Source organism: Symsagittifera roscoffensis, chromosome 1, assembly GCF_963678635.1.
Source record: "Symsagittifera roscoffensis chromosome 1, txSymRosc1.1, whole genome shotgun sequence".
In the NCBI taxonomy this organism is placed as follows: domain Eukaryota; kingdom Metazoa; phylum Xenacoelomorpha; order Acoela; family Convolutidae; genus Symsagittifera; species Symsagittifera roscoffensis.
In genome coordinates this window covers 47,558,343-47,586,245 of record NC_087062.1, presented here as the reverse complement: position 1 = coordinate 47,586,245, position 27,903 = coordinate 47,558,343, and the positions used below count along the sequence as shown (strand labels likewise).

The 27,903-nt window shown below is 36.9% G+C and overlaps 3 protein-coding genes across 3 annotated transcripts in view; all 3 read left to right on the top strand.

Annotated features, from left to right (window-relative positions):
* LOC134845296 (RB1-inducible coiled-coil protein 1-like) overlaps nt 1-27,903 on the top strand; it is a 524,841-nt gene that overhangs the window by 469,001 nt on the left and 27,937 nt on the right. The window contains exons 2-12 of the mRNA XM_063862250.1: nt 10,743-10,891; nt 11,126-11,340; nt 14,576-14,783; nt 16,119-16,205; nt 16,381-16,612; nt 18,280-18,510; nt 22,749-22,933; nt 23,154-23,340; nt 24,175-24,315; nt 24,397-24,494; nt 27,608-27,833. Coding sequence (XP_063718320.1) covers nt 10,812-10,891; nt 11,126-11,340; nt 14,576-14,783; nt 16,119-16,205; nt 16,381-16,612; nt 18,280-18,510; nt 22,749-22,933; nt 23,154-23,340; nt 24,175-24,315; nt 24,397-24,494; nt 27,608-27,833 — 1,890 coding nt within the window. The 5' untranslated portion in view covers nt 10,743-10,811. The remainder of the gene's footprint in view (nt 1-10,742; nt 10,892-11,125; nt 11,341-14,575; nt 14,784-16,118; nt 16,206-16,380; nt 16,613-18,279; nt 18,511-22,748; nt 22,934-23,153; nt 23,341-24,174; nt 24,316-24,396; nt 24,495-27,607; nt 27,834-27,903) is intronic.
* On the top strand, nt 1,376-2,975 carry LOC134857772 (WD repeat-containing protein 18-like). The gene is made up of 3 exons (XM_063873752.1): nt 1,376-1,517; nt 1,774-1,964; nt 2,206-2,975. Exons 1-3 carry the CDS (start codon nt 1,489-1,491, stop codon nt 2,973-2,975), a joined length of 990 nt encoding a protein of 329 aa, XP_063729822.1. The 5' UTR covers nt 1,376-1,488.
* On the top strand, nt 3,803-10,276 carry LOC134857756 (RNA 3'-terminal phosphate cyclase-like protein). Its single transcript, XM_063873751.1, has 6 exons — nt 3,803-3,959; nt 4,028-4,099; nt 7,795-7,964; nt 8,401-8,525; nt 8,715-9,104; nt 10,120-10,276. The coding sequence occupies exons 1-6, from the start codon at nt 3,803-3,805 to the stop codon at nt 10,274-10,276; spliced, it is 1,071 nt and encodes a 356-aa protein (XP_063729821.1).

Sequence of the window (27,903 nt, the reverse complement as noted above, 5' to 3'; positions counted from 1 at the left end):
AAATTTCAGAAAAAAGTAGATCTATAATTATAGATTCATGTTGTTTGAAGCCTTTAAAGATTGTTGTTCCGACCATTAGAAATTGAGAGCAACTTCGTTTTCGGTTGTGTTCATTTTCGGTCGTGTTTCAGTTCTCATATTTTGTTTTCTATGCAACAGCCGGTACCATACACCAAATAATCATCTGAATGGGTCGAGTGGTGTATCATATATTATCCTTCTCAATTGTGATTCCAACGACATTAAAAATTGTTCATAAAGGTTTTCCAGTGTCGAGAATTTTTTGTCTTTTTTCGATCAAGGAAAGTTTTTTATATCAAAATTGGTCATCAGAAAACTTGCTTTTACTAAAGAAAACTAGTTTTAAGAACTTCATATAGAACTTTCTTGAGAATTTTTTTCTCATTTTTTGTTTATTGTTCGTTTTTGAAGACAATTTTGTCGACTATGCCTAATTGACTAAATTCTACGTGGTATATTTCTCCAACTTGTGATTAGTTCTCTCAACACACCATTCACATAATAAAGAAATGACACTAATATGAAGAAAAAATAAAACTTTTTAAAGAACGCGGTCGGAGCATTCTGTGCTACTTGCACAGCAACCGGCTATTTTGCTTGAAATGGATCTACAAGACTCCGAAGTGTAAACGTGTTTGAGATCGGATTTTTGTAGTACATCCAACTAATTGAATGGGTTGATATCGTGTAAAAGCCCTTTCAGTCAAGATTCGAACCTTTGAAAAATTTCAAAGCATTGTCCCAGTCTTGTGAAAAACTAATTTGAAATAATAGTTTTAGTCCAACTTTAAACGAGTAAAGCGAGCGAGTAGACGTGATAAACTCGCTTGAGACGAACTATAGAGTTGGTTCGATTTTATTTTCAGATTGTTTTGCGTTTGTTTATTACTCATTTTTAGAACGCAATTTTTGTCGATTATTTCTTAATCACTAACGTTCTACGCGTTTTGTATAGTTCTATCATCACACCACGCACAAAAAAAAACGACACTAGTGTGAAAACTAAAGTTTTTTTTGGAATGTGGTCGGAACATTCTGTGCAACTTGCACACTATGACCTATATCAGTTGTTTTTGTACTACTCGGTTCTGCGTGCATCAAAGCATACCGGAATGCAGAGGCCGTGACCAATTCATTGTGAATATCTAAAAAGTACAATTTAAGAGACTGTATTTTTTAAGAGACTGATGGATTTGGTTAAGCAACATTTGATAGTGTCTGCTGGCTTAGCCAATGATGTTTCAATATTATCCTACGATACTTCAACCTGGTCTCTGATCAACCAATGGAAAGGGTCCATGTTGGCTCGTGACACTATGGTCTACCTTCCCAAATGGCGCTCATTATTGGGCGCCAATGAGACTAAGCCAATCCTGCATGTCTGGAGCTCTGAAACACATGGCACAAAGCAACCAGAAAGCAGAACTATGATACCCGGAACTCTGACTTGTTTGGCCGTGAGCCCCGATGAGAACTATTGCGCCGGATCTGTTAAAGTGAGCGCAGCAAATACATTTTTGTTTAATTCAAACAGTTCTCTCATAGTAGAGAGGAACTAGCAAAATCTTTGATCGCCAACGATTATATATCGATCAAAAGGCTTTGTTTTTTATTCATTTTGTGCCATTTTTTGACATGATTTCATTCAGATTCTTCAAATCATCTATTGAATTTTAGGAACAATTTTTTATCTTTGCCTGTGCGATCCTTTAGTAAGACTTCTATTTGAGATAATGATTAAAACTATTGAAGGTTTCAGACAGCCCTCTACTTGTGGCTCATTTCGAGCGGAGACTTGGTTGCACTGCGGTCGAATGTACACTTCCAGCGAATCACGAATATTCTTTTTCTATCAGACAACGAACGAGTCGTAACAGCCTCTCAAGACTCTCGGATCAAAATATTCTCCATATTCCAGCTCATAAATGAGCAAGGAATCACAGGTCTGCATTTCTCTTGTTATCAAGCTAGTTCCAGAATTCAAAGTAATCTGATCATTCAATAGCAGTTAACAAATCCGATTCATGTTTAAAAGTTTAAATAATCTTAAACTATTTAAGATGAAAAGTGTGAGCCTACTTAGATAAAAAGTGTTCACGGATAGTCCAGAATGCGCGCTCGTTGCTTGACTAGTTGCCCTGACATTATTTTGAAGTTCATTTTACGATCATTTATGTTGTTCAGGCGACAGTGATGCCCTCTTCACCCTGTCGGGGCATACAATGCCAATCAGTGGACTCACCTGCTCCAGTATAGACTTGGCAAAAAACTGGATCTTCTCATGCTCTATGGACAAAACGGTCAAAGTTTGGGAAGGTAACTTCGGGCAGATCTTGTCCACATTCGTTCTGGAATCGACGCCTACCTGTATATTAACGAACAGCACCTTGGAATCTATTTTTGTCGGTCACCTAGACGGGTCTATATTGTCTATCACATTGAAACCCAAAGACACGTACAAGCAAGTAAACATGTTAACCAACGAAATCAATCAGAAAATGACCGGCCATCATTCAGAATTGACATGTCTGCAGATATCAGTTGACAGTGCCGTTCTATTCTCTGCCAGTACAGACAAGACTGTCAAAGTATGGCTTGTCAAAAATTTGCAATGCATACGAACATTGAATTTTGAAAGCGCTGTCACCAACTTAAAGGTTTCTTTGCTCAACATTTGTGAAAAATTTTCATATCATCGTGAAAAGTTACCTCAGTTTTCAAGAACGATGACTGATTTAAACCAATTTACTGTGTTGTCAGTGAGAAATTTCACAGCCATTGGTTTGGAAAGATCTGAAACTGAGAAAAGTGAAAATGTTTTAGTGCATAATTTTGAGTGTATTGAAGATGATGAACAAGAAGATGATGATCTCGCATATGATGTCAAAAGACTGAAAATTGAAACTGAAAATAAATTACGAGATTTATTCTCAAAATTTGCTGATACCATTTGAAATTTGAGTTTTCAATATAAACAGGTTGTTTTGCATCTAAATGAGTCATCTTTCCATTGGGAAATTGTTATTGGCTTGGCGAGATTGTAAAATGCTCGATCTGCATTTTTTCTCGATGGTTGGCAAAATTAAATTGGGCACGTTTTTGAGAGTCATGAACGTAGTGAATACTCTTATATAGGTCTTGGTGATTTTTTTTTGTTTTTTTTTCAGGAAAAAGTTAAAATTTGTTCACGCTCCGTTTGAAATCTTAGCGTTGTCATTTGATTTCTTTTTAAGTTCAGCTCATTTCTTTTGTTAAAAGGCAGGCAAACTAAACTATCGAACAGCAAAAAGGTAGAGTTTACGAAAAACGTGATCGACTTCTAATTTTGAAAGCGGAATTTAATTCACCTATTGATCCAGTTTTCTTAAATTGGGCTGACTTAATCGAAAAAAAAATTAATCATAAATAGTTCTAGAAATTCGAAGAGCTTTAAGACCATAGTTTTTAACTTTAGAATTCGAAATTTGAAGTATTTATTTTCTGTTTCCTTGCGTTCATGACTCTTTTCCAACTGTCTGTTGGGGAGGCGGAGCAATAAGCAGAATTGTCTAAGAGCGGAATGGGTCCAAGAGCAGAAAAACAGAAAAATTTTCTTGAACAACAAAATGTGACAAATATCGACTCATTTGACTGTTTTTTTTTTCTGTTCAAATGTTTGTTTATCAGATTTTTCGTGACTACATTTATTGTATTTATTCGCTTAAATTGCTCTTACTTTATCTTCTAGGAGAAAAATTTCTCCTAATATCTACATGAATTCAGGTCTAGTTTTAGAATTGATATGCCTTTTTTGAAATTGAAACAAGCTCCGGTGTCTCACGTGTTGGAGTTTGAGGGAGCTAACTATTTCAGACAGAGAATCATACAATCCTTGCTTTCATCTCGACCTATCAGAATAATCAACATCAGGCCTAGAGAACAGAACCCAGGCCTCCACGGTAATTTTCTGAGGAAACTAGATCCAATTGAACTTACAGAAATTCGGCTCAGTTTGTGTTTGTTGCAGATTTCGAAGCAAATCTTCTGCGATTGATCGATGCCATTACTAATGGAACCAAAATTGAAGTCAACCAAACAGGTAAAACCACAGTCACTTTAAGTACAGAAAAAGCATGTAAAGAAGTGTTATCTTATATAATAAATGAAAGTCGGAATGCGCTATAGACGCAATGTTTAACTGAACGCAATGCTTAAGATTTGTCGAATGCAACGTTTGAAAAATTTCTGTATGCGTAACGGTTAAGAGAAGGCCAAGAATGATCTCGAAATTTCAAATTTTCTAAGTCTGGAATATTCTAGAATTATTTTGAAAGGAACCCAATTCTTTAGACAAGATCAAGTCAATTCATTGTCAAGGCTAGACAGTGCCTGTCCATTTTTTAAGGAAATTTTGCCTTTTCAGATTGATTTCATACTGAAACAAACTAACTAAAAATAGTGACCTCTTTACTAGAAAAACTAGCTGTTTGCAAACCGATTTCCGCAATGAAATGTTTTGAAATATTCCCTCCTGAGTTTCGTCGCTGGCATAGCTTGCTCAGAAAAATATAAATTTTTCAGCAATTGATTTGCTCTGTGAAAACTTAAGATAATTCAAAGTTAAATTGCCTCAATAGCTGGCTTATAAATATTGAAACTTCTCGCCAGTCAAGTTTCTCTATAAAACAGCTTTACCCATTTCAAAATTCCATCACATGAATAGCGTGCTCAGAAAAACCTCGAAATATTTCAAGCTATTTCATAGACTGTGTCTATTAAAGCAGAACTTTTCGCAAACCTTTTTCTGCAATTTTTCCGCAAACCAATTTGCCTTTGAAATAACTTGAAATATTTCAGAAGTTTCAGAGCTTTAATTGCTTGCTTAGAAGAACTTAACCCTTTTGCAGAACAATTCGGTCTGGGAAATATTTTGAGATATTTCAGTTTTCTAGCTTAAACAGCTTACTTACAAAAACTTTAATCTTTAGCGAACCGATTTAATCTATGAAGTAACTTGAAAGTTTCAAATTTTCAGAGCTTGATTTTCTTGGTTAGAAAACCTTAAAATTTTTTGTGAACCGTTTTGAACAATGAAATAACTTGAAATATTTCAAAGTTTCTTAGCTTTAAAACCTTGCTTAGAAAAATTTCAATTTTTCGCTAAGCGATTCAGTCTATGAATTAACTTGAAAAAATTCCATAGCTTTGAAAGCTTGGTTAGAAAACCTGAAAATTTTTCGTGAAATGATTTGGTCCACGAAATAACTTGAAATATTTCAAGTTTCTTAGGCTTTAAAAGGCTACTTGGAAAAACTCGGAAATGAAAGTCGGAATGCGCCATGTTTCAATGCGGAATGCGCTAAGTTTCATCGCTGGCCTAGCTTGCTCAAAAAATATAATTTTTTCAGCAGTTGATTTGCTCTGTGTAAACTTAAGATAATTCAAAGTTTCATTGCCTCAATAGCTAGCTTAAAAATTTTGAAACTTCTCGCCAGTCATGTTTCTCTAAAACAACTTGACATATTTCAAAATCCATCACATGAATAGCGTGCTCAGAAAAACCTCGAAATATATCGAGCTATTTCATAGACCGTGTTGCTCAAAGCAGAACTTTTCGCAAACCTTTTTCAGCAAACTTTTCGCAAACCGATTTGCCTTTGAAATAACTTGAATAGTTCAGAAATTTCAGAGCTTTAATTGCTTGTTTAGAAGAAGTTAACCCTTTTGCAGAACAATTCGGTCTGGGAAATATTTTGAGATATTTTAGATTTTTTTTAGCTTCAACAGCTTACCTACAAAAACTTTAACATTTAGTGAACCGATTTGATCTATGAAGTAACTTGAAATTTTTCAAAGTTTCTTAGCTTTAAAACCTTGCTTAGAAAAATTTCAATTTTTCGCGAAGCGATTCAGTCTATGAATTAACTTGAAAAATTTTCATAGCTTTGAAAGCTTGCTTAGAAAACCTCAAAACTTTTCGTGAACTGATTTGGTCCACGAAATAACTCGAAATATTGCAATTTTCTTAGCTTTAAAAGGCTGCTTAGAAAAACTTGGAAATGAAAGTCGGGATGCGCCATGGACGCAATGTTTAACTGAACGCAATGTTTAAACTGTTGTCGAATGCCTCGTTTAAAAATCCTTTAGGCTCAACGTTTAAGATAAGGCCAAGACTGTTCTCCAATTTTCAAATTTTTGTATGTGGAATATTCTAGAATTAATTTTGAGAGGAACTCTAGAATTAATTTTGTGATGGAAATAATTTTCCAATTCCTTAGACAAGATCAAGTCAATTCATTTTCAAGGCTAGACAGTGCCTGTCCGTTTTTTTTGGAAATTTTGCTTTTCAGATTGATTTCATACTGAAACGAACCAACTGAAAACAGCAACCTCTTTGCTAGAAGAACTAGCTGTTTGCAAACCGATTTGCGCAATGAAATTTTTTGAAATATTACCTCCTCAATTTCATCGCTGGCATAGCTTGCTCAAAAATATAATTTTTTCAGCAATTGATTTGCTCTGTGTAAACTTGAGATAATTCAATTTTTTTTGCCTCAATAGCGTGCTTAGAAAATTTGAAACTTCCCGCTACTCATTTTTCTCTGAAAGAACTTGACATATTTCAAAATTTCATCACATGGATAGCGTGCTCAGAAAAACGTTGAAATGTTTCAAGTTATCTCATAGACCGAATCGTTTTGCAAACTTTCTTAAGCAAGAATTTTGCAACGCTGATTTGTCCTTTTGTCCACTTGAAATTTATAAACATTTTAGAGATTTAGTAGCTCGCGTAGAGTAATGTTTCGGTCTCTAAATAACTTGAAATATTTCGAAATTTTATAGCTTTAGAAGCTTGTTTAGAAAACTTTCAACTTTTTGTGAACTGATTTCGTCTATGAGTTAACTTGAAAAAATTTCATAGCTTTGAGAGCTTGCTTAGAAAACCTTAAGTTTTTCGTGAACCGATTTGGTCCATGAAATAACTTGAAATATTTAAAGGTTTCTTAGCTTTTGAAGGTTGCTTAGAAGAACTCTTTTGCGAAGTGATTAGTTTTAGGTTTTTATTGTTTTTTTTTGCGAACCGATTCGGTCTACGATATAAGTTGAACAAAAAAGTTTTATAGCTTGAATAGCTTGCTTAGAGACATTTCATTTTTCGCGAACCGATTCAGTTTATGAATTAATTTGAAATATTTCAAATTTTCCTCGCTTCATAAGCTTCCATCTAAAGTTTCGCCATCCAATTTGCTTCGTGAATTATTTTGAAAGTTTTCAAAATTTTATAGCTTGAATATCTTGCTTAAAAAAACTTCATTTTTTCGAGAACCAATTCGTTGTATGAAACCTGAAGCTTTTCAAACCGATTTACGATAGGGCTAAACTTGAAATTGTTCAATGTTTCTTTGCTTGGATAGCTTGATCAGAACAACAACTAAGTTTTTGCGAGCCAATTGACTATTGGAGGCGCGCTTGCTAGTATGATTTCAATGTGACCGCGTTGTGATTTTCGATCTTTAGGAACTAGATTCTCCATGGTACCTGGAATGCTGCGAGGAGGACAACTGACACATGACTGTAACATTGCACGAGCAGTTGGTAATTTTTTTTTTAATCTTGTCTTTCACTGGCCTGCTCCCATGAAAAAGCCAGGCAGTCTTTTTATTTTTTATGTTTGATTTGACAACTGAGATTGGCTTTAAAGTTTGAAGCATACCTCGATTTTATATGAAAATGATAATACGTAGAAGATAACGGGTTTTTAATTTCAAATTAATGGAGCTCTGGTAATTTCAGGTTATTATCTAGAGGTTCTCTTGTTCGTGGGGCCGTTCTGCAAACTACCTCTGCGGGTGACCTTAAACGGAGTGACTAACAATCAGATTGACCCTTCGCCTGATCAAATCAAGTACTCAATGCTGCCTTTGCTGAAGAGATACTACATAGATGAAGGTCTTGAACTCAAGGTTGGTCTCTCGTTTATCTGGCTTGATTAAAATTAATTGGTTGGACCAGATTATCACACCACATTCCAGAATAAGTGACCGAATCATGACGCAATTGAAATAGAGTATTATTGTTAACTACGCTGGAAGATTTATGATCGTTTTTACGCTATTTTAGAAATTAACTTAATTATTGATAATCTGAGCATTATTTCGACATTGTTCAACGCGACTGTTTATAAAATTTGATTGAAATGGCAAGATACTGAGGTTATTAGGATTTGAAAATAGTGCCATTATTTATAATGCAAAATGGTGATGCTATATGTGAAGTATTGTCACAGTAAGGATTCAATTGCCAAAAAATGTCTACGAATTTCTTAGTTTTCGGAACTATATATCAAATTTCATTGCCAAGTTAACACTTATTTTTGAAACTACTGCTTTGCTGGCTCAGATCAACCGGAGGGGGATGCCCCTGGAAGGGGGAGGTCAGATTTACTTCACCTGTCCCGTCAAAAGGAGTCTGAAGCCAATGCAGTTCACAGATCCAGGATTGGTGAAACGAATAAGAGGAGTCGCGTATGTTGATTCATTTTCAGAAATTATATTTTAATCCTGGTTCTTGCAGACGGAAGATTGCAATGATTGTTTTTAGTTTTCTTTATAAATGAAGCAAAAAGTGCAAATCGGTAATTTGCATTAAACTATTTTTTACCAGGAATCTGTCGAGCTTTTGACACTTGATTTGACATAACATGATTTGAACAGGTACGGCTGTAGAGTTTCTCCAGCGACTGCTACCCGCATACTGGAAGCTGCCAAAGCAGTGCTGACCAATTTCGTCCCAGATGTTTACATTTATTCTGACCACAGGCGCGGGGACCAGGCGGGCAACTCGCCGGGTTTCGGAATTACTTTAGTAGCAGAAACCACAAAAGAGGTTTACTACACGGCTGAAGTATGTTCGAACTCGAGTAAAAGTAAAGAGCCATCAGTTCCAGAGTTCATCGGAGAAGAATGTGCTGAGAAATTATTAGACCAAATTTTCAACGGAGGGTGTGTAGATGATTTGAGCCAGTCATTGGCCTTTCAATACATGATCTTATGTCCCAAAGATGTCTGCAAAATATTGGTGGGCGAAAAATTGACACCCTACAGGTTTGAATTTTGTCCGCTGTTTCGTTCGATCAGTTTTTGCACGCGCTTAAAAACAATGAAATAATATAGCAATGAGGGATTAGTCAATTATTCGTTTTTTTTTGTCAAGCATTGCTGAATATGAATAAGGAAAGCAGTAATACATCCTATCGGAAAAACAGTGAAGTTTGAAGCGGTTCTTTGCAGGGGCGGATCTAGGATTTTCTCGAGGGGTGGGTGGATTTTCAACAAAAATTGGAAAATTTTGACGACCTTTTTTTTTTTAGGTCGACCAAATTGATTTTTCGAGCTCTCCCAAAGCACTGTTTTGCCCCTATTTTGGCTAAAATTTCTGCGCCCAGGCAAATTTTTGAAAAAACACGTCAAAAAAGCCGTTTTTGGGCACTTTTTGAAAAATTTTGACAAAAAATCGCGTTTTTTTGGCGCGCGCTCCCCTTCAAAGTTAGTATATATTGGCGCCGAAGGCGCCTTTAGAACAATTTTAGGGTCGGTCGGCCAAAAATGGAATTCTGAAAAAGTATCAAAGGGGGGAACCTTTGGGTCGGCAGGGAGTCGAATCCCTGAGGGGAAGGGGCGTCCGCCCCCCCCCCCCCCCCCCCCTAAATCCGCCCCTGGTTCTTTGTAAGATTATCCGTACTTAATTAGAAGAGTGGTCCCTAAAGTTTCCCCAAATGCAAATCAGTTGATTACTTAACAAAATCAACTAGTCATTTTTTGCTGCACCAAATCTTTATTTTGCTGCACCAAATCCGCGTAAAAACATTAAATCTAGTCGAAGTTAACATCAGTGTTCATCTTCATTTAGAGGAAACTCAAAATTAGAAATGAATTCGGAAACGTTTACAAACGGAAGAATCTCAAAGAAAGCATAATAAATCAATAGCTTATCAAAAGTCGAATAGCTACCGGAAGATTTAACCAAGCGAGTTTTGTGAAAGGAGAATGGCTTCACTAAAATAGCGGGACCACATTCCAAAGGAGTAGCAGATTACTTTTTAATTCTAGTAAATTTCAGCATTCAGTATTTGAAGCATATCAAGGAGTTCTTCGGCATCATGTTCAAGATAGACGAGGTCAGACCAGAAGCGGAAGACACTGTTGGGGTATCTGTGAATCATATGATGACCTGCGTGGGAAGTGGATTCACGAACCTCAATAAAACTACCCTTTAAATTGAAACAACTCTTTTTGTATTGTATGCTATGCTATCTTATTGATTGGAGTTTTTTCGATTGGTCTGTCTTGAATTGACAACTATTGAGAAATGTCAAGGATAGTTCGTTCACAGTTGGAATTGAATTGTATATAGCTTGAACTCGAAATGTTTCGACTATGGAGTAAAATTTGAAGATATCTCTAGGTCGGTTGTGATTCAGCTGCTTAAAAACTTCGTTGTTAGTTGTTGCTGTGTCTCAATTTGTTTTCTTAGATTTTTATGATTTGATCATTAATATCAGACAATATTTCGCTGAGTTTTATCTGTAAAAATTCTAATGCTTTTGATCGCACACCCCTTTAAATATTGAGCTGGCCATGAGAATTTGTTGTAACTTACTTATGTATACCACCATCTATTTCTTTATCAACTAGATTTGAAACTGTGCTGACTGTTTTAAGATATGCAAGTAGTTTTTTTCAGAAAATAGAATGAAAAACGCGTCGGGGCCTCAAACTTGGTGAAAATGAATCATTGTGGCTGAGCTTAAAATGTCTGGCGACTTATGTGTGTTTCTGGTTGACAACGGGTCAACACACGAGTTTTCAGTGGAGAAATACGTGGGCGCTCAGTAAGTCAATCTGCGTAATTTTTAGTAACCAACTTAAAAATTACGTTGAATTGGAATTGGAATTAATACTTTTAGTATTAAAGAATCGGCGTACTGTGTTTGACCATTCTGTCTGTTTTAATAATTATATGGCAAATTCATTCAGCATTTTTTGTACATTTGAGTAAATAACAATCAGAAACTGAGAACATAAAAAACAATATAGAACACACTATAACATGTTTTCGATTTCAGAGTAGAGGCTCTGCAGTATGGCATCTACGAAGAGCTGGGCATTGAGCCGGAGAATCAGGTTTTGATCATGGAGAGTGGGGTCCAGTTGCAACACGACCGCAAACTGGCTCACTACTCCTGTGGCACCGGGGACTCCAACCCCATCTTCCTCTTCAGCAAGCGGACCATCCAAAATCCAGATCCACCCTCTGCCAGTGTCCACGACCACTCATATGGTAAAGAACTAACAAACCACATTTTTTTAAAATTGTTTTTGCTCTAGCTTCAGTGTATTTATTGTTCCGACTTTCGTAACGAAAGTAACGGAATATTTGTATTCGGGGTGGGTTTTTTTCTTCAGACAAATTTCGACTTTTCAACTAGCCATTTTTGACGGAATTTTTAAATATCGTTCAATAGGTATTGTTGTCCTGAACTTAAATTTGAAAAGATGTTTTACATGTGATCATTTTTTGTAAAGTAATGGGGGTTTGAATATTGTCATTTTGGCCCATTTGGGACAATTAACGCGCGATATATTTCGCGCTATTAACCCTAGAATTTGTTGCAAATTGATTAAAGAAAGTTTACTTGCCAAAATTGATTTGTTACAAGGAGCGTAATCTATCACTTTGTATTTTATATGGAGTTTGGGGGATGATTTTCACAAAAAAAATCTCAAAATTTAAATAATTTTTTTCATTTTATTTTTTTTTACAGCTAGTTTTTTTTATGTGATTACTGCTCCATTGACTTCAAAAGGCAGTCGGAACAATCAGGCCTTCGCCTTGACACGAGCAGTCTTATTTGTCTTTTGTTTCCACCTTGAACCAAAAGAGTAAATGATGCGATATATTTGAAAATATATTTGAAAGTAAATTTGAAAATATTCTGACTGCCTTTTGAGCTCTAACGGAATAGTAACGGAAGTAAGTAACGGAATATTTGTGCTCGGGATTTTCTTACGAAAGTAACGGAATATTTGTGCTCGGGATTTTCTTTCTTCAGGCAAAAATCGACTTTAACAAGCCATTTTTGACGGAATTTTTAAATATCATTCAATAGGTATTGTTGTCCTGAGCTTCAATTTGAAAAGATGTATTTCACCTGTGATCATTTTTCGTTAGGTTATGGGGGTTTAAAGATTGCCATTTTGGCCAATTTAGGACAATTAACGCGCGACATATTTCGCGCTATTAACGCGTACGCGGAGAGTTAATCCGTCTTAAAATTGTTCCAAATTGGTTGAAAGAAGCTTAATTGCAGTAATTGATTTGTTACAAGGGGCGAAATCTATCTTTTTGTTCTTTATATGGCGTGTGGGGGGATATTTTCATTTTGTTTTATTACATGTAATTTTTGAATGTTACTACTGCTCCATAAACCTTAAAAGGTAGTCGGAACAATCAGGGCTTTGCCCTGATACGAGCAGTCTTGTTCTTTTTCTAATGTTTTTGCAATTTTACGTTTAAAAATTCAGAAAATAAAGGTACGATAATAACGCAAGCAAATCTTGTGTGATAGTATGAAGTCTCTTTTTTCCAACCTAAGTTGCAAATAGTGGTGTTCATTTTGAAAGTGCTCTTTTGTTGCAGTATGTTTATAAGATGAATAACCAGCTTTTAATTATAGCCAAGGCTAAGAATATTAACACAGACTATTATTTTACAAATAACACTTTAGCTTCAAGGTATCATGGATCTGTAGCCCAGAGGTAAGGAAGGAGACCCGCTATAAAATAAGAGGGTTCGAACCTGGGCAGGGACGGATGTTTTTAACGAACTTATTCGTATACTAGTTAAAATGCGTCCGCGCTATAAATTGAGGCATGTTAATGGGTAAATTTCTTTTTTTTTTCAAATTGACTGGTACTGCTAATGCGTAATAATTGGCTTGCGCCACTTAGCAATTATGTAGACACATAGTTGGCGTTCGTCACTTAAGAAAACATGTAGATTCAAAGTTTTGTTCATTCTGTTTTTCCCAGTAGCGTTATCGGTCATATTTTTGCTTGTGTATGCAAAGTGCAACTTCGCCTCTCTTTAATAGTTAACAATGATCGCATGTTCACATGATCGCCAATTTTAGGATCTCCAGTTCTAGTCACGTTGCATTTTTAACAGCTGTAGTTCTAATTCTGTAGCTGAAGTGATACTGGGTATAGACAGGGGCGGATCTAGGTTTTTCTTGAGGGAGAAGGGCGGATTTTCAAAAAAAAATTTGGCGATTTTTTTAAAGGCCGAGTTAATTGATTTTCCGAGCGCTTCCAGAACCTTACGAAAGCCCTATTTTGACACTTTTCTGCACCGCATGCAAATGTTTGAAAAAACAGCCCAAAAAACCCGTTTTCAGTCATCTTTTGAAAAAATTGACAAAAATCGCTTTTTTTGGCGCGTGCTACCCACTCTAAATTAGTACATATTGGCGCCAAAGGCGCATCTAGAAAATTTTAAGGGTCGGCTGAAAATGATAGTGGATGATAACGAATGAAAATGATAACGGAAGAAAATGGATAAAATAATACCAAAGGGGGGATCCTTTGGTTGGTGAGGGGGTCTAATTCTTAAGGGTCCCCCCTCCCTAAATACGCCCCTGGGTCTACAGCTGAACAAATTTTATAATTGATTTTCTGTCGGCTTCATGGATGTCGGTCCAATATTTGTCGGCTTACTGGGTTTTGTATTTCAGTAATCTTTTATTCAAGTTTTTAAGAAAATACTTTTTCAGTTTATTTTCGAAGTATGCAAGTGTAGATCATGAATTTCTGATTTTTGTGCACGCAAAAGTATTTTGTTAGGGAAAAAGATGAGATATTCTGTAATTTTTTTTACATTTAGATGCCTGGCTTCTGGTCTTTTCTGTTCTGAAAATGTGTGTAATTAGTTTAAAGCATGAACGTTTTGTTGTCAAAGTATGTTTATTTAGTTTAAAGAATGAACGTTTTTCTGAAAGTTTGTGTAATTAGTTTCAAGCATGAAAGTTTTGTTTTGAAAGTGTGTGTAATTAGTTTTAAGCGTCATAATTTATAAAGTTAGTGGAATGTTGTTTTTTTTGCAATTTCGACTTGACTGTTTTGGCTTCAAAGTTGTTTGGCGAGTGCCACACAAGATTGTTAATCATATTAAAAATGATAATCATTATAATAAAAATAAATATATTTTATTTTTGATACATGGACAATTGCCATAATCGTCAGCGATTATCAATGAAGTTAGCACCAAAATGCGAGAACATCAAATTGGTTTATCCGCCATTCGAGTGATGTCTCCTAAAAATTGGATGCCTCGAAAAACAGTAATAAAAGATGAGCACCATAGTTTTTATGAAAGTAACAGATGTGGAAAATTGCGAGGATTTTGGAAAGCATAAATTTTGCTTCAGGGACCAACTATCAGTTTGCACCAAATGGGTGGTAACATAAGATTATTTCGTGTGTTTGACATGCCGTAATGAGTGTCATTTTTTTATCAGAAGCTAGTGATGTGAAGAATGATCTGGAACGGTCTCTGGGTCAGACAGGGGCTAGTATAGAGCTAGTACAGAGCAGGACAAATCTGGCGCGACGAGTAGTTGAGGTGGATCAGAAGCTGGCCTCAGAGACAATATCCTTGACCAGAGATCAACACTTGCAGCACCAGGGATGGCTGGCCAGTGTCGCAAACTTAGAAAAGTACACTGAGTAAGTGTTGTACATGTCTCACACAATAAAAATATGGACTGCTTTGCGAAGCGGGTGTATTGGTACGAACCTTCTTTTTTTCCAGCTTAAGTCGCAAATATTGGTGCCGGTGCGGCACCCCAATAATGGTAGGGGCACATTTACAGCTTTTTGGTAGCCTGTGCTTTGACATTCAAATAGTAACAAGTTAACACAGTTGATGCATTTTTAATTCATTAAATGAACGAGATTTTTTTCAAACAACATTCAACATATCAATAATGAAAACTCGATTTCAGAAATTTTCTAACTTAATATATCTAGCAATTTTTTTGAAATGCATAATTTATACATAATGTGGCTTTATGAATTGCGATATGTCACATGCAAAGTTAGTGTGGTTGCCTTCAGTTTGTTATTTTCCAAATTAATACTTGCAAAATTGAGTCTATTTGTATTTAGTGACACTTTTGCTGAATTGCATTGGCAAGTTATTAGCATATATAGCTGCTTTATTTGTGACTAGTGTTTGTCGGTTATTAAGCTTGCGTGGCTGAGTGAATAGACCGCGAGACTCAAAATATCTTGATTGCTGTCGGTCGCAGGTTCGAATCCTGAACTTAGCCGAGTTTTTGCTAATTCAAGGCTTATTACTACTTCTTTTTTAACTTCTCGTGATAGAGCCGTGCTGATGGTGTTTTTAGTCGTGTTCTCGCAAGTGTTTGCAAAGCACAGCTTCGCCTCTGTGTATACTAAGTTCTGATCCGAGCGTTTTCGTTAAATAGTTGCTGCATCTCAGATTTCCAGTTTCCCAAACTCAGTAATGTTCATACGGCGGGCTATCTGATAGATTTCATGAAATTCTTGTTTGAGACATTCGCTGGAATTCAATACGATGCTAGTTACACAAGCAAAGCTTGTGTGATAGTATGAGCTCTCTTTTTTCCAACCTAAGTCGCAAATATTGTTGCGACGCAAATATTGTTGCGAAAAAAGTGTTCATTTTGATCTATAACCAGCTGTTATGTACAGCCAATGCCTAGGATATTACCACAAACTACAATATTACTAAAAACACTTAAGCTCAAGGTATCATGGATCTGTAGCGTAGAGGTAGGGAAGGAGACCCGCAACAAAGTAAGAGGGTTCGAACCTGGGCAGTGTCGGATGTTTTTAATGAATTTTTCGTAAACTAGTTAAAATGCGTCCTAGTTAAAATGACTCATAATTGGCGTGCGTCACTTAAGAAATTTTGTAGACTCAAAGTCTTAATCATTCAGTTTTTCCCAGCAGCGTTATCGGTCATGTTTTTGCTTGTGTATGCAAGTGCAACTTCGCCTCTGTGTGAACGTTTAGGTATGTCTTGGACCTCAATGATCAACTGTCGGCCGAAGTTACAAAGTCCAGGGATCAATTGAACAGACTCCATCAACTTGTCGCACAGTAAGTATACGAGAAATAGTGTTCATGTTCTAGTTCGTTCTACATTCCCCTTGATTGCATTTTTTCGGTTGATAGAAGCGTACGCTCTTGACCAAATATGCTCTAATCTTTATGTTTTGCGATTTTCTTGTATATGAATAATAGCAGTTTGTATCCTGTTGCAATATTTTTTCAGACTTCCCGAAGCTTTAGACAGCCTCAAAGCCTTTCCGATGCCACAGTCCTTGTTCGACAATCTGATGGTGAGCAGTGGACCCTATTCAAACAATAGCAGCTTTTCTTCCTCCCATTATAGAAGCACAGTAGGTCAGCAACCTGCATTTAGCTACCAGGAGTTTGACAATATGACACCCAATTATGGCGAACAGAGGAAATCGGTCTCGCTGTACGACTTCCTCTCCAAAAATGTGAGATTGGAGTTCCATTTGAACGAAACCTAATTTGTATATTTCCGAATTTCAATAGTGTTTAAAAGTTAATTCAAAGAACCTTTAAGTTCTTAGGAGCGTTGGAAGCAGTGTTGGAACCGGGTTCGAATTTGAGGTCCGGCCCGGTTGGAGAACATAAAGTTCAAAACCGGGCCCGTTTGCAATGAAAACTCGGATTTCCAAACAAAAAGTAAATTGAAAATCAAATTTGAAAAATTTAATAAGTGCATTGGCTGCAGCCGATCCTAGCAGTTCGATTTGGTTGGCTTTTGCCGCAGAAACCACGGCATGCTTGACTGCCCGGATTTGCCCAGCTCTGCTGAAGTCACGCTCGCTCTGGGCGCTTATAGCTCGAACAGGTAGGAGCTGCTGTCAGCTGACTGAAAGGTCTGCCAAACATCTGCTTTGCATTTGCCTCCCTTGGGGGTAAGAGTGACGCTGTCGCAATTAGGAATAGTCAAAATCAACTGAAACAGACGTAACAAATGAAAGCGATTGAATGATATTCTTAAAATATGTGTGCCTTATATACCCTATCACAAAGGTGTTATTGAGTCTCGGTGCATCAAGCTGTCATGCATCAAAAGGTGTCAATGGACTCAAAAAAGCGTTGAAAGGTGTAGAAGAAGTGCTAAAGGTGTGAACGGAAGCCTCAACAGGTGTGAAGTGAAGTGTGAAAGGTGTGAACTCTTTTGGAAGCCAGGCCCGGACCGATTGCTGATCCTAAAAATGATGCCCGGCCCGTAAAAAGCCCGGGCCCGGTTCCAACTCTGGTTAGAATAACATTACGTATTTCTCTGCAACCTGCAACACCTTGTTAAGGTTTGATGAACGTAGTTCACATTCTTATGTAGGTTGTGATTTTTTATAAGAAAGTCCTAAATTTTGTTCAGGCTCTAATTTTTTTGTGTTTTTACTTTTGATTTTTTATTAAATTCAGCTCATTTACTTTGTTAAAAGGAAGGAAAACTCCACTATCGAACAGCGAAAATGCAAAACGTCAGGAAAAACGTGAATGACTTCTAGTTTTTAAAATATACTTTATTGATTTGAATTCCCAGCGGAATAAAAATTTTACCCATTGATTCATTTTTTTTTCAAATTGGGTTAATTTCATCAAAAAAGTGTCAATCATAAGTTGTTCCAGAAATTCAAAAAACTTAGAGGTCATCTATTTTATCATAAAACAAGTTCGTATTTTTTCAAGTTTAATTGCGTTCATTGACTCTTTTCCAACTGTCTGTTGGCTATGCTCAAATTGTATTGTTGAAGTTTTTGCTTCACATGATATTGGATAAATGAGTTCTTGCTTTCTGTCGAATCAGGCAATACGGGGCTGTGATATGTGCAATTTTTGATATGTGTGTTAGAAAGCCAATCTTATGATGTGAAGCCCGGGATCTAAGCATAAAGAGTCTATGTGGAAGATCAATTTAAGAAATGTTTTTTTTTTGTGAAACGGATCTTGTTAACTATTTCCCCCCTATGGTACCTTGTAACGAATCTTCCCCTATAAAGAAAGAATTGATCAGTTAAGCATATACGAATTTTGTACCTTGTTAACTATTTCCCCCATCCCCCCCCCTTGCAATAGGTGGGGAAATAGTTAACAAGATCCTGTGACACATGACTGTGATTGGCTGCAGGAGCTTTTCTTTGACCTGGACCAGCTTGGTTCGCAGATGGGAGTGGTGGTGGCCATGTACGGTGAGAGCAGTCTACAGCTGTTGGGCAGGGAGGTGGGAGGGGTGGTGGATGAGATCAGGGGCAGTGAGGACATGAAGCGCATCCGAAATTTCTCCGATCGTTTGGGCCAGCTAGAGAAGAGTGGCAAGCAGTTGGAGAGGGCTATGCAGAGACAGGACACCATTCACAATGTGAGTGGCTTATCATAGGAGTGTCGCGTAGTGATGAGTTGATCTTTTGATTAAGGCATATCACATATCAGTTCGCTTGTTTCAATCTCTTTGCTTTGTATTTACGCTAGCGAGCATGTTTTATTACGAACCTCTCTTTTTTTCTTACCCAGCTCGCAAATAAAGTGTTCATTAAAAGTGTACTCTTGTGTGCCTTTTTGCTATAATCTGATCTGGAGCATTGGAAATTTCATAGCATCTGTTCTCGGCTTTGTTTGTGTCTAAGCTTCCATGGTTAGTGGGGGAGACTCATAACTTTTTTTAGGTCGCAATAGGTTCGAGTCCGAGACGTCACCGAATTTTTACTAATTCGAGGCTTATATTTACTTTTTCTTATTGCTTTTTTGGAAGTCTAGAGCTGCTTTTTGTCGTGTTCTGGCTAGTGTTTGCGACGCGCAGCTTCGCCTCTGTCATCCGGCCGGATTGGCAATATGTATCATGTATAGTTATTTATTAGGCTCACTGCGTTGAGCTGGTCAAGTGACCTTGAAAGACAAGGCTAAACAATGAGTTTAGTGAATTGTCATCAGAAGATAAAATAAACAGTTATGATTCAGTTGTCTTATTTACGTCTTGGTCTCATTCAAAATTAGCTCGCCAATCCGTTCGGATTCAATATTAAACCTTACGCATACCTACTGGTATGACATGGCGCAGTCAGCAGGATCTGCGAAAAACCCACTCAATATAAACTCGTTCAGGGAGAAAGCATCAGCGGAGCCCCCGCTAGAATGGAGCAAGTGGGTTGCACTTGTAGAGCTCGCGGTTTTCGCAAAAGACGGAATAGAGATCCGAAATCTACTACGTGAGAAACCTGAGGTTACTCTGCCATCTGAACCAATTTTGGAAGTCGAGATACAGGGAGAAACGGACGCACAACGGAGAAGCCGAGATGTCAGAAACCAGGAAAAGAATGTAAATTGGGAGAATAGTTGCTAAAACCAAGAGACAAAGACCATATGTGTAACTCCGTAAACTGGGACGAAGCGGATGCGAGAGTGCGAAGCTACCTATTTCTATGCCTAGGCATGGAAGGTCAGAGACAGGTTCAACTGAAGCGACCAGGGCTAAATATACAGACGACAACGACAAGACAGCTAAAAACAAGTATTAGGAGAAATTTTTATTACCCATAGAATCATAGCATTCGAAAGATACAACTTCATCTGCCGTAAACAAAGAAAAAATGAACAACTCCACGCGCAACTAGTAGAGCTAGCGGACTTTGGAGATAGAGAAAATGAATGGGTTCGTGATATGTTCACCGCCCACATGAACAATGAAAAAATCGGCGAGGAATTGCTAGCTGAAACAAGAACACCACAAGAAGTATATGAATATGCAATAAGACGCGAGAAGGGCATTGAACATAGCAAAACTATGAAGTTAAACCCAATCGGAACAAGTTCGTCCGTTGCGATCAAGCAAGAGCCAATGGGTTACATTCAACCCAGAGGAGGACGTGGCGGATTTTCTTCATCTTTTCAGAACAACAATAGAGGAAAGTACTCGCGGGGAAGACAAAATCATAACAAGGGGAAATCAAAACAGAGGTGCACAAAATTACGCTTCACAAAAACAATGCTACAAATGTGGAAACCCGTTTAGCCCAAACCATTTACAATCATGTCCAGCCCGAGATAAAAGTTTGCACCAAGTGTGCAAAACGTGGACCTTTTGCAAAGGTCTGTCGTTCAGATCATGTAAATTTTCTTCAAACTAACGCTGATAATGAATCACGAATTGAAAACGAAAGCCAGCATCACGAAAACGAGGATAATGACCCAGTGGCTTTCGCAGATTTCACGTCACAAAACGGTTGGGAGGAATTGCAGAGAGATAATTATTCCATGTTGTCAATTTCAGATGCATTCGAAATTAAACAAACGGTGAAAATCAGTGAGGAAGGTTTAAATGGACATATTGTGAAACTATAAACAAAATCCGATAAAATTTTTGCCATTGCGGATTCAGGGAGTCCAATGTCATTCCTAAATGAAACTATGGCACGTCGAATACATTTAAAAGATGAAACTACTATTTAAAAAAAAAATCCCACCGGAAGACACCGCACGAACTCTAGCTTGCTATAATGGAAAAGTTATTATTCCGAAGGGAGGACTAATCTTAGCAATAGAATCCGGCGGCTGGACTATCCAGTGGGCTCCATTTATCGTGGTTGACGACCAAAAGGCCAACATTCTCGGCCGTAATTTACTCTCAAGCTTCCGTATAAAATTGAGTCAAGAAAAACCACAGCATAAACAAGTGTTGACCATAACAGAAGAAAACACATCAAACCCTGGTATAAAACAATGGGTAAAAGAAAATTTCGAAAACTTCTGCGTGAGAATTGGAAAAGCAAAAAATCATGTAATGAAAACACAATTCATCCCGGACGTTACACCGATTCAACAAAAGGGTCGACGTATTCCGATTCATCTACAAGAAAGAGTGGAAAATGAACCCAACAAACTAATCGACTAAAAACATTTTATAAAGTTGGAAAAGTGTTCTGATAAAAAATTAATCAGTCCGGTCGTAATAGCAGTAAAAAAGGACCAAACAGTCAAACTTGCGTTGGACTCAAAGAAAATTAACAAGTATCAGATGCCGAATTTTGATTTTTTACTCGATAACATTGCACAAACAATAAAATCTGGTATGAAAGAACAAACGCTGTTCTCTTCCCTTGATTTACGCTATGCGTATTCACAAATCCCGTTGGATAAGAAAACAAGAGAACAATGTAATTTTAGTGTCATAGTGGGAAATGCCACGGAAACTTATCAGTTCCAAACTGGGTTCTACGGCCTGACAGACATGCCGGCAGAATTTCAGAAAGCGATCGATCTAACATTAACCAATGTATTTAGATGACATTCTTACGCGTATTTAGATGACATTCTGATCATCACAAAAGTTCTTCACAGACTGGATGAAGAAAACCTTGCAATATCATTCGATAAGTGTAAGTTCGCGTGCAAACAAATTGAATGGCTTGTGTTTCTTATAGATAGTGAATGAACGACCCCCCTTTCAAGAAAAACAGACGCAGTAAAAAAACTTCCACCACCTATAACGTTTAAACAACTTGAAAGTTTCATGGAATCAATACATCATCTTACAAGGTACATCCCACATTTGGCACAGGCCGCGGTAGCACTCCGTCCCCTTCTTAAGAATACAGACAAACACAAAAAACTTAATTGTCCGACGGAGTATGATTCCGCATTCCATAAAATTGAAAAGTTAGTCACAGAAATTACACAAAACAAACATTTTGACCAAAATCTTGACACGGATTCATACGGACTCTGCGCGGCCCTAGAACAAAACACAAACGAGGGGTGGGTAGCTATCGCGTACGCATCAAGATTCCTAATTTCGTTAGAAGAAAAATATTCAGTAAATGAGTTAGAACTCCTGGGTGTCGTGTGGACGATTGAGCACTTCAAATATTATCTTTACGGAAAAAACTTTACGGTAATTACCGACCATCCAGCTTTGATCAGTGCTTTAAACGCCAGCCAGTGAAAGATCCAAGACAAGTCAAAGTAGGCTCACAAGATGGATCGACCGATTAATCCCTTTTAACTTCGATATCAAACATTTGGCAGGGAGCAAAATGGGATTAATTGACTATATATCCCGAAATCCGGTTGGAATTGCAATACCCCCCAGCGCGTACGATGAGGAATTTGTTGTGGCGTTGTGGCGTCAATCAACTCATTCGTTAACAATCTTGAAATGATTGAAAACTTAATTTTGAACCAATTAGCCAATAGGAAACTAGCGCCCTATCGGCTGATCAAAAAACGCGCGGAAAATAAAGGGACAAAATTAGGCCAACCAATAATTCAACCGCATTCCGATCATAGCATTCATAACATAAGCAGTCAAACACTCAAACCTGATCCAAAGCCAAAACCAAATCATTCGCTCACAAATCATTTTACGTAATGATCCAGTTTTCTGAAATTGGGTTATTTTTTACAAAAAGGTGTCCATTGTAAAATGTTCTGCAATTTCAAAGAGCTTTAGGGCCATCTATTTTTTTCTTCGAAATTGAAAAGTTGAAGATTTGAAAAAATAAGTCGATTTTTTCAGTTTCCTTGCGTTCATTACTCTTTTCCAACTCTATTTGGCCTGAGCTGAGCGCGAATTTGTTTGATATGAAAGGTAACTTTTTGCTGCAGGCATTTGTGGCCAACCGGACTCGCCTGCACACCATTGGGGACAGGAGTGTGTTGAGTGACCTGTGCACTGCCCACATACAGCAGCTGCAGGAGATGAGCGAGAACCACGTGCGCATAGTCAATGTCAACCACTACAACAAAAAAGCCAAGGAGGAGCTGTCTCAGAATCTGCACCTCAGACTACAGTGAGAATAACATGCATTCATTTGCATCCAATCATTTCTCCTCAATTTCAACCCAATGAGTTTCTTAGTAATAAATCACATCATAAAGTATCTTTTTGGGAGCGAAACAACGAGGCCATAAAAATACACGCTCATGCAAGTGGGTGGTCTTTTTAGAGATATGAGCCTTGTTGTGTATCGATATGGGAGGTCTAGCGTGTTTTAATGGTTCAATTTTTAGATGGATTGTGAAGATGCAATCTAAATTAGTCCGATGTGAATCCCAAATTAAGATGCGGAAAGAGTATCTGAAGCGAGTTGCGGAAAAAGTGAAGATGCTGGAACAGGTGCTAACCTCGGCCGAATACGCATGCAAAATTGTGACTGAGATCTGCAGAAGGAAACAGTTTTCTTCTGAATTTCTGGAGGTAGATTTTAAATGTTGAATTTGAGCTTAGGCTATTTTTGCACAAGCTAGTGAGCGTAGTATTATAACTCGAATCCGCATTTTTTCCAACCCAACTCGCAAATCCAACTCAAGTTTTTGTCAAGAAAACGTGGGGCAGACAAAAGGACGTAAGACTCCTAATCTACAGGTCGGCGGGTCCATTCCGTAACAATGCAAAGTTTTATTTTTCAACGATTGTTTTAACCTTTTCTTTCCTTTTTACACAAGCAAAGAATTGTGTTGTAGTATGAACTCTTTTTTTCCAACCTAAGTTACAAATATTGTAGCGGCGCAACTATTGTTGCGACAAAATGTGTTCATTTTGATCAATAACCAGCTATTAAGTACAGCCAATGCTGAGGATATTAACGCAGGCTATTATATTACAAATAGCACTTTAGCGCCAATGCATCTTGCAGCTAAGGAACAAAGAGACCATCAACAAAATTGGGGTTCGAACCTGGGCAGGGTCGGAAGTTTCAATCAACTTTTCCGTATACTAGCTAAAATGCGTCCGCTCTGTAAATTGGGGCATGCTACTTGGTAAATTTCTAATGCGTCATAATTGGCCTGCGTCACTTTACAATTATGTAGACTCATAATTGGCGTGCGTCACTTAAGAAGTTTTGTAGACTCAAAGCTTTACTCATTCAGTTTTTCCCAGTAGCGTTATCGGTCACATTTTTGCTTGTGAATGCGAATTGCAACGTCGCCTCTGTGTTTACCTTTTCAGCGCTACTTTTGTTGCTTTCTCACTTTGTTAGCAAAGCTTCGCTTCCGTGTAATGTATGTGATATATATGTTTTAATTTTAGAAAGGTCTGGTAATAAGCGGCTCTGCTCAGAAGTTCCTGACTGAGGAACATCAGAAGAGGTCTGACTTTTATCAGAGAATAGCCACGCATTTCTTGTTTCGGTTTTTCCCATTTCTCACAGAACCGTTTCCAGCTAACCAGGTGAGACATCTTTTCAGCGAGTAATTCAATTAATCTACATTAGCTAATGAAGTAAATTGAACGACGTTGTCTGTATTGTAGATTCTAAGATGTCCAGAGTTTGACCAACAACTGCCGGAAGTTACCGCAGCCCAGCTGGATTCAATTGCTAACTCTGTGCCCTCACTTGCTTATCTGTGGTCAGTTGAATTTTTTTCTTGATTATTTGTTCTAGCAATCTTAAAATAGACACTAACTATTCAATCCAATTTTATGTTTCAATCAATAAAGAAAGAAAGAAAGAATGAATTTCTCCAGTATATGAAAACATAAAATTTTAAATATACAACATAACAGATTCTGAGACTTGGAGATGACAGATAACGGGATCCTAGGATCCACCACGGATCTGCCAATATAATTTTTTTTTTTTTAATTCTTTTTTTTATGTTTCGGTAGATTCGATTAGATACTTAAATTGTTGGTGACTGACACAGCTTTTCTTTCAGCATGGTTACTCTAGCTCAGTGGTTGGATTAGTTATCGTTTATCGTTTTTTTTTTTTTGAAAAGTATTAAGTTTTTTTTTTAAAGTATTTTGAAAACAAATTAGTGAGAAAAAATTTTTAAAAATCTAAAAAATGCGATTTCTCGAAAACTAGCGGGTTCTGGAGGGTCATTTTTTCCCACCTAATTCGTAACCCTACGGGGGTTGTCCAGCAGCATTTAACCAACGGTTGTATTAGTTTTTTTTTTTTTTTATAATTCATAAATATATTTCAACAATTCGATATTTTGAATCAGATAAGTTTGGAAATTGTGGTAATAACGCGATATTTTCATAAAAGAACTATTTTCAATATCCACTGGGAGCAAGCCCAAGCTATTCAGTTTATTATACAATTTGCATGCTCTATATCGTATCGAGGATCTTTCGATTTTACGTTTGCAAAGAGGTTCCAATAGTAACTTGGCACTAGATCGCCTTGTCAATTTCTCCGACATTTGAAAAGTGAACATTTCGTTTAGAAAATTTTCGCTGTGCAATTGGTTTACAGATTTAAGAACAAATTTCAGAAGCTCGTATACGTGGTATTCAAAAACTGTCAGTAATTTATTCTTTTCAAATATATCTTCACAGTGACCTTGCCGCTTTCTGAAATATATAAATTTAAAAATTTTTTTTTGCAAAATGAAAATTGGATTCAAAACACTGAAACTACAGCATCCATAAACCAGAATTCCGTACTGTAAAATAGGGACAACATTACTTCGGTAGTATTCTAATAGTTGGTACCTGGGTACATAATGTCTCAATTTTGATATTATGCCACATTGTTTCCCAAGTCTCATTTTAACAAAATCAACATGACTGACAAAGGACAATTTACAATCAATATAAGTTCCTAAATACTTGCACACAGGTTTAACGGTTATATCAAGGGCATTCAAATTGAAAGAGCAATTGGAAGCACTTGATTTAACGGTCATTTGTACTGTTTTTGATATATTGATTACTAATTTATTTGCTATTAACCATTTATTCAGACATTCAAGGTCTGACTGGATATTTTCTACAGTGCAGCCTATCGCTGTTAAGTTAGTATCGTCCGCAAAAAGAATTATTTCTGCAGACTTACAAGTCAGAGGAAGATCATTCATGTATATGATAAATAATAATGGTCCTAGGATTGATCCTTGTGGAACACCGCAGTCAACCGTGTTCCAAGCAGAACTAACGCCATTAACTTCAACACGCTGCATGCGATTTCGTAAGTATGATACGAACCAGTTCAAGCAATTACTACGGATACCGTAACATTCTAACTTGTAGATTAGTATGTCATGGTCGATAGTATCAAAAGCTTTCTTCAAATCTAAGAATAAACTATAAATTGAATTTGACAATGTTGCCAACCTCATTTTTTCGGTTAAATCTGCTAAAGCATCAATTGTACTATACTTATTGCGAAAACCAAATTGCTTTGAAAACAGAAGAGAAAAATTCTCAAAGTAGGAGTATACGCGGTTGTACATTGCTCGTTCATAAACTTTACTCCATACGATGAGAAGAGATATAGGACGGTAATTATTTTCATCTGTTTTCGAACCTTCCTTATGCAGGGGAAAAACTTTTGCTTTACATAGTTCATTGGGAAACACTCCTTTCAAAAAAGAGAGGTTAATGATAAATGCTAGATAGGGCGCCACAACCGCGGATGACGTCTTAACAATTATATTACTGACGTAATCATCACCTGCTGAGTACTTATTATCAAAGCTGTTAATAATTTTCTCAATTTCTGCAGGGCTTACTTGATAGAGAAATATAGAAAAGGGATTGTTAACAACCACCTGTATGTCAGCATTAGGAACTCCATTTTTGAGCATAGTCCCTACAGTTGTGAAAAAAGTATTAAATTTATTCGCAATGTCAGCATCTGTTGGTTTTTCTTTCATTTCAAGGCATTATTTTAGGGGTGGGATTTTGTTTGATTTGATGTTCTTGCCACTGATATCATTCAAAAGTTTATATGTTTGTCTTGAGTCTCTGATACAATTTTTAAATTTATTCCAATAAAGTTCTTTTTTCGATTGCTTAACTTCTTTTTCAAATTGTGATCTTAACAGCTTAAATTTTGCTAGATAATCAGCATTATCGGGGTTGATTTTGCATTTTCTGTGGGCTATATTACGTTTGTTTCTTAAATTAGCTAGCCTATTGGTAAACCAAAATGGCCGCGTTTTTTGTATATTTTTCTTAAGTTTCAGAGGAGCAAAGGCATCAAGAGTTGTTACAAACAATCCTTGAAAAAACTCAAAAGCTACATTGGCATCCTGTATTTCAAACAAACACTGTTTATTATTATCCAAAACTATATTTAAATTTTGCAAAAAATTTGACACCGTAAGAGGTGTTTTAAGAAAAGATGTATCCCGGTAAGGTATTTCGTCGTAATAATTTTCCCTTTTTAATTTCCACTCAAATAATATGGGATAATGGTCGGATATCGTTTCATATTTAAGTACATTCAAAACATGCAGTGGTATATTTTGAAATATAAAGTGGTCTAAACACGTTTGCGTATTTTCTGTAACTCGAGTTGGTTCATTACTGCTAATCTCATAGCCATTTGAGCTGATCGCGTTTAGGTAATTCTTAGTAAGCAGATTGTTTTAATCGAAAATTTTCCCGAAGATTCATGCTTTAACAGATGTATCTCATAATAACTGTTAATGGATTAAAATTGCTTGGAATTTTCGTATACTGCAAACTGGAAATATTTGTTTGATGATCCAAATTGTTTCCACAGCTCAGTCGACAGTGCTCCAATAGATTTGTCAAAGCTATCTGTTGAGAATGCAGAAGTTGCTGATGCAGAAGTTATGACCACTGCAACTAGAGAAGATGCACTCGTTGGAGAAGAATATTCCACACTGCGAGTTGAAGGGACTAATGTTGCTGCCAATGCAGAGGTCGATGTCAGTGAAACCGAAAAAGTTGCTTATCTATGCAATCGTCTATCTTCAATTTTGCGGGTATTTTTTTAGTTCTGCCGGTAGTTTTACCATTATATTGAAAGGAAACATATTTTGTTAATTGCTTAGG

Coding starts and splice junctions, on each gene's coding strand:
- LOC134857772 (XM_063873752.1), top strand. CDS start 1,489: ATGAGAACTATTGCGCCGGATCTGTTAAA. Junction 1,518..1,773: donor ATTGCGCCGGATCTGTTAAA/GTGAGCGCAGCA, acceptor AAACTATTGAAG/GTTTCAGACAGCCCTCTACT. Junction 1,965..2,205: donor AAATGAGCAAGGAATCACAG/GTCTGCATTTCT, acceptor TATGTTGTTCAG/GCGACAGTGATGCCCTCTTC.
- LOC134857756 (XM_063873751.1), top strand. CDS start 3,803: ATGCCTTTTTTGAAATTGAAACAAGCTCCGGTGTCTCACGTGTTGGAG. Junction 7,965..8,400: donor ATGAAGGTCTTGAACTCAAG/GTTGGTCTCTCG, acceptor TTGCTGGCTCAG/ATCAACCGGAGGGGGATGCC. Junction 8,526..8,714: donor AAACGAATAAGAGGAGTCGC/GTATGTTGATTC, acceptor TGATTTGAACAG/GTACGGCTGTAGAGTTTCTC.